At 59.8% G+C, this 6,343-nt stretch overlaps 1 protein-coding gene across 1 annotated transcript; it reads right to left on the minus strand.

Moving 5' to 3' along the window:
* Window positions 1-380: 380 nt before the first annotated feature.
* On the minus strand, window positions 381-4,418 carry ENH_00086170 (hypothetical protein, conserved; the record flags this gene model as incomplete). The annotated part of the gene is made up of 8 exons (XM_013577874.1): window positions 381-764; window positions 970-1,197; window positions 1,376-1,633; window positions 1,707-2,714; window positions 2,916-3,172; window positions 3,332-3,541; window positions 3,687-3,867; window positions 4,074-4,418. 8 exons carry the CDS (start codon window positions 4,416-4,418, stop codon window positions 381-383), a joined length of 2,871 nt encoding a protein of 956 aa, XP_013433328.1.
* Between the last annotated feature and the right edge of the window lie 1,925 nt (window positions 4,419-6,343).

Here is a 6,343-nt window from a genome sequence, read left to right on the forward strand (position 1 = left end):
ACAATTCTCCCGGAAAATAACAAATAGATTTAAAATTCTGGTGGCATTTTGTTCATTTATATTTATTGGTTCATTTATATTTATCGTGCTCGGCGCAGCGCCAGAGAATGCAGAGTGCCTTGCGCTCAGCTGTACGTACACCTCAGAAAATGTGCTGCTTCGCTGCACTTGGCACTTTCTGACAGGTTTGCTGCAGCAGCTGTTGCTGCTGCTGCGACGACTGGCCGTGTGCAGTTGCTGCCACGGCCATGCAGCCATCACTGCTGCTGCTGCTGCAGCAGCAGTGATGGCTGGCGCTACAGCTATCAATGCTACGGCAGCCGCAGCAGCTGCAGCAGCTGCAGCAGCAGCAGCCGCTGCTGCAGCAGCAGGCAGCCCGCTTATGCTGCGCGGGGCCCCGAGGCCCTCTCGCGGGCCCTCTTGAGGGCCTCCGCGCGCTGCCTGGGAGAAGTTTGGCCCTCCCAGAGAGTGTGGGGCAGCAGCAAAATGGCCCAGCCCCACCACTGCAGGGCTTTGAGTGCTGCAGCAGTGTCTTGCTGCAGTTTGCTGCAGCCCCCGACCCAGACAAAGCCCAGGCCGTCCGTCTCCACCCTTAGCTGCTGCACTTTGCTGCCTGTCTGCTGCTGTACCTGCGTCTCTGCTGCTGCTGCTGCTGCTAGCCGCGCCGAAGCATGCAGGCAGGAGGGAGGCAGGTAGCAGTAGGCCGTGCTGCTGCTAGTCTCAGCAGCAGCAACACAGACCCAGGGGCCCAGCCGGGGCCCCAGCTGCGCAGCCAAAAGGAGACAGTCGATTTTTCTCTTTGTCAGTTTTTTTGTTTCCTAAACTCTTTTTGTCTCTGTCTCCATCTGCCTTCTGCTCTCCCCACCCCAGCCAGGCCCTACACCCTAGACCGTAAACCCTAAACCCTAGACCGCAAACCCTAAACCCTAGACCGTAAACCCTAAACCCTAGACCGTAAACCCTGCTCACCACCACTGAGACTCCCTCCTCCTTCAGCACAGAAAACAGCTCCTGCTCTACCCGGGGGGCCCTTAGCTGCAGGCCTGGGGGGCCCCCAGCAGGCAGGGGGGCCCCCAGCAGGGGGGCCCCAGGCAGGGGGGTCCCAGGCAGGGGGGCCCCCACCTCGAGTTGGCCCTCTGGGCCAAAGTTGTGGGCCAGGGGCATAGAGAGCACGCGCATGCAGTAGCTGCTGACAGCCTGGGGGAGCAGCCGCACAGACAGCCAGCTGCAAGGCCTGAGGGACGCAGCAGCAGCAGCAGCGGCAGCAGCAGCAGCAGCAGCGGCAGCAGCAGCAGCAGCAGCGGTAGCAGCAGCAGTGCCGGCAGCTGCCAGCAACGGACGCGAGAGCAGCTGCGGTGGGGAGGAATGAGCCTACGTATTGCTGCAGCGCTTCAGCAGTGCTCCTAGGGGCCGGTAGTTGCTGCTGCTGCTGCTGCTGCTGGAGAACACTCAGCAAGATCCCCAGAACTTCTCTCTGCAGCCTTACTGGAGCTGCAGCAGCAGCGGCAGGCTCTGCAGCAGCCGCTGCTGCAGCACTTGCTGCAGCGGCTGCTGCTGCACTTTGTTCGCAGCAGCAAAAAAACGGAGCGGTGGAGAGAGCGTCCTGAAGAGGACTTAGCAGTGAAGTTGACCCCTGAAAACAAATCCGATAGAAATTTGCTTCTTGGGACTTCAAGAATGGGCTGAGACTACAAAGTGCTGCTTACCAAGGAATAGGCAAGAGAGAAAAGCTGCCGCGAAGAGAAACCCCGCTGCTGCTGCTGCTGCTGCTGCTGCTGCTGCTGCTGCTGCGCCACGGTTTCGACGATTTTGCGCAGCGTTTCCGCGTTGGCAGCGCGACGCCACAGGTCGCTGCCTTCTGGCAGCAAAGTGTCTGCTGCAGCATTCGCAGCAGCAGCAGCTGCCGCTGCTGCTGCTTCTCCCGGCGCTGTCGCCGCTGTGTCTGCTTCTGCTGCAGCTGCGCCTTCAGCAGCTGCAGCACGCACAAAGGAGTCACGCAGCTCCCGAAGCTCCTTACAAAGAATTTCTTTCCAATCCCCCACTTGCAAGTTGGCCTTGAAAGGTATTTCAAGTCTAGCTTCAGCAGGGGAAGCTGCTGCTGCCTCCGCAGCAGCCGCAGGAGCAGCCGCTGCAGCAACGTCGCGGACGGCTGCTGCAGCAGCAGCTGCTGCTGCTTCAGGTTCAGGCCCAGAAGCTGCTGCTGCTGCATTATGTCTCCCGGGTACGCCGCAGAGGGCTGCTGTTAGCTGCTGGGACTTAAGGAAGTCCACGAGCGACTGTGGGTAGACTTGCAGGTCCTGCTGCTGCTGCTGCAGCACATAGACTGCCTGCAGCAGCTTCTGAGCTGCAACCAAAGGAAGCGCCAGTTCCTTTGCTGCAGAGGCTGCAGCAGCTGTGCCATACGCAAACGCATGCAGGAGCGTGCAGCAGCTAACTGGGTCCACGGTTACTGCTGCTGCTGCTGCTGAAGAATGGGTGCTTTCGGTCTGCTGCTGCAGATGCCACTGCTGCTGCTGTTGCTGCTGCGCTGCTTGCCGCTGCATCAACTGCAGCGCAGCAGGAGCAATGCGACTTTTGATGCTGTTGGCTGACAGCAGCAAGAAACTGAGAGGCAAGGGGGCCCCCTTTGCAGCTTGTTGGGTAAGGGCCCCCAGCAGCTGCGCTAGGCGCTGCAGCTCGAGTTCATGCGCAGGGGCCTGCAGCAGCAGCAACTGCTGCAGCAGCAGCAAACAGAGCAAGATGACACACAAAGCGCCATCAGCACAGGCAACGAAACGCCGCAGCACCTGAAGTTTTACTTTTTAGAAGCAGCAGCAACAGCAGCAGCAACAGCAGCAGCAACGCGTAGCAGTAGCAGCAGCAGCAGCAGCACAACAGCAGAGCAGCAGCTCGATAGCGGCAAGAGCTTTATTCACCACCGTCTCATTTGGAAGGAACAATTTCAGAAAAGCTGCTGCTGCAACGAGGTCTGCTGCAGCTGCAGGAGATAGCTCGGCTATTTCCTTTTGCAGCTGCAGTTGCTGCCGCTGCTGCAGCGGCAGCTGCTGCTGCTGCTGCCAGCTGTCGATCGCGGCGTTAAGCCGCGAAGCTGCAGCAGAGCGAAGAGACTGAGGCACACGGTGCAGCCGAAGACACCCCAGCAGCAGCAGCGCGAGGTCCTCCAGGGGTGCTCCTGCAGCAGCAGCAGCAGCAGCAGCAGCAACAGCAAAAGCAGAAAACGCAGCAGCAGGGAATATTACGAGCCCTGAAAGGCATTTAACCAGGTCAAGGCCTCTTAGTATTTGCAGCAGCAGCAGCAGCAATGACAACAGCAGGAGCAGCAAAAGCTCACTGGCAACAACAGTCTGTGCATGCACTGCAAGCTGCTGCAGCGTCTCGGGCAGCAAAACATGCAGCTCTGCTGCTGCTGCAATCACGGCTGCGAGGTCTGTGGGGTTCCACAAGCTGAAGCACTCCGCGCAGCACTTGTCCAGCTCCTCTGCAGCAGCAGCAAGAACAGCAGCAGCAGCAAGAATAGCAGCAGCAGCAGCTGCAGGAGTTGCTGCAGTCGCAGCGACGGCAGCAGCGGCTGATTGAAGCACTCCAGTCTGCGGCTGCCAGTGCCAGCAGCAAATCTAGGAGCAGCAGCAGGATTAGCAGCAGCAACAGCAGCAGCCGCAGCTGCAGGCCCAGGGCCTGGCGCTCACGAAAGGCCTTGGCGTCAACTACTGCAGCAGCAGCAAGCGCCTTCGCAGCAGCAGCAAGATCTGGTGGTGCAGCAGCAGCAGCAGAGTTGCGCAGCTTCAGCACGACAACAGCAACGACGCGCATATCTCCTCCTGTTGCTGTCAAGACTTCCAGCATTGATCGCAGCGGCATGGCAGCCAGCTGCAGCAGCAGCAGCAGCAGCAACAGCAGCAGCAGCAGCAGCAGCAGCTAGAGCTGTGGCTTCAAGGCCGTGTGCTTCAACGGCAGTGCGCAGCAATTGAAGCAGCAGAAAGGCATCAAACAAGCAAAAATAAGATGAGGGTCTATGCAAGAGATTCAGTTCTAGGGTTTAGGGTTTAGGGTTTAGGGTTTACAATTGCCAGCACCTGGCGGCCCACACGAGGCAGCAGCTCGTGCAGCGCTTTGCTCTCCGCATCTTCTTCTTTGCTGCTGTTGCTGCTGGTGCTGCTGCTGCCGTTGTTGCTGCTGGTGCTGCTGCTATTCTGCTGTTGCTGCTGTAGGTGGCTCTGCGGATGAGACGCAGCGTTGCCCCCAGCTGCTGCTGCTGCTGCTGCTGCTAAGTCATCTTCATCTTTAGCCATGGCAGCAGCCTCTATGGCGGCAACAGCGGAAGCACTTGCTGCTGCTGCTGCTGCTGCTGCTGCTGCTGCCCGGCGCTTGCGCCGGGCCTCTATGACACGGCTAAACCGCAGCAGGTCTTTTCCGTCCATGTCTGCGGCCTCTGTAGCAATAGCATTAGCAGCAGCAACAGCAGCAGCAGCAGCAGCAGCAACAGCAGCAGCAGCAACAACAACAGCAGCAGAAGCGTGCACAAGCTTCAGATAATGCGGCCAAGGCCAACTCCGACAGCAAACGCAGCAGCAACAGCAGCATTGGCGAGAAACCACAAGCAGCTACGACCATACAGCAGCAGCAAAACCAGCAGCCACAAGAGCAGCAGCAGCAGCAGCAGCAGCAGCAGCAGCAGCAGCAACTCACTCGCCGCAACCGGCTGAAGTGCCCTGCAATAGGCGTCAGAAGGCCACTCTCGGGAAAGGAGAAGAAAAACTGCAGCAAAGCAGCACAAGATGGGACTGCGGCTGAGTCTGCTGCAGCAGCAGGCGCTGCTGTTGCTGCTGCTGCTTGGCGTTTGCTGCTAGACTCAAGGTAGCTGTCTGCACTGTTGCTGCAGCGAGTAGCGCCTCTGCTGCTACTCTGCTGCTGCTGCTACGATTCTCAGCGCTGCCACACCAGCTGCTGCTGCTGCTGCTGCCTCGATTGCTGCTGCTGCTGCACTTGCCCTGCTGCTTGACGGACAGCTCTTGCGGGAGGACAAAGTCCGCAGCCACAGCGAGCCGTGAGGGCAGCACCCCCCCCTCTGCTGCTGCTGCTGCTGCTGCACTTTTGCTGCTAGGCAGGCTTCCAAAGGGGCGGGCCAGGGGCCCCCGGGTGCGGGGGCCCCCAGGGCCCCGGGGGCCCCCCCTTGAGAGCGGCTGCAGGGGCCCCCAGACTGCGCAGCAAACCCTGTCGGGGCCCACCGCCGGTGTACGTACACCTTGCAGACACGGACTATAGAAGCTGGAGGCTGCAGTCAAGGGGGGAGCTGCTGCTGCAGCTGCTGCTCGCGCTGCAGCAGGAGCTGCTGCAGCCTGAAAGCGCGTCCTCAGCCCGCTGCAGCGCGGCGGCGCAGCTGCTGCTGCTGCAGCAGCGCTGCTGACCCGCCGCGAGCCCTGGCTAAGAGCAGCCACAGTGGTCTGCATGCAGAAGAAGACTCTCGGGCTAGGAAGACTGGGGCCCCCCCGTGCTGGGGCTTCCTGTGTAGGCCGCGAGGCCCCTTTTTGCCCCTTAGATACGCCTTAAAGGCCTATAAATTGCTCAGGCTGTATATTTTATCCTTTAAAATGCCATTTGAGAGGAATTTCCCCGAACAACCGGGAGGGCTCGCCACAGGCTTGGGGGCCCCTGCGAGGCCTCAACAGGGGGCCTCAGTCGGCGGCGGGGGCCCCCACACGGCTAATGCTGGAGGGATATCCTGGGGTCTTTGGACAAATTTGAATTGCACTTGACAATTAAAGAATAAAAATGTGTTCAGGGCTAATGAAGATGGTCAACGCGACTCCAGGGGCCCCCCGGGCGGCCACAAGGGCCCCCCAATGCTCCTAGCCAGGCTCTCTGGGGCCCCTAGTTAGGCGCTAGCTTTGTTCTGGTGACTTGAAGATGCCTCAGACATTTTAAATGTGGAATGTTTGTATATTTTAACCCACTAGAATGAACACTTTAATGCTTTATTGCCTACTCAACTGTGTGTGCTGCTGCTAGTGCTGCTAACTGCACTGCGGGCAATTCCTGACCCCAGCATCACACTGGGGGCCCCCAAATGCTCTCTGGGTGTGGGGCTATTTGGGCCCCTGGGTGCTGCAGCAGCAACAAATGCAGCCACGGGGGCCCGCAGTTCATATATGCTTCAGCAGCCTCTGCTGCTGCTGCTCTGCAGAAGCTGCTGCTGTGCTGCAGAGGCTGCTGCTGCGCTGCTGCGGCCTGTGGGGCCCCACAATGCCCGCGTTTGGGGAGGCCCTGGGCTCTGCTGCTGTCTGCTGCTAGGCCTGCTGCTGGCTGGGGCGGCCCACAGCTCAAGGCCGAGCCCTCAATAGCTGCT

The sequence above is a fragment of the Eimeria necatrix genome, genomic scaffold (genome assembly GCF_000499385.1).
Source record: "Eimeria necatrix Houghton genomic scaffold, Enh_scaff9, whole genome shotgun sequence".
NCBI lineage: Eukaryota > Apicomplexa > Conoidasida > Eucoccidiorida > Eimeriidae > Eimeria > Eimeria necatrix.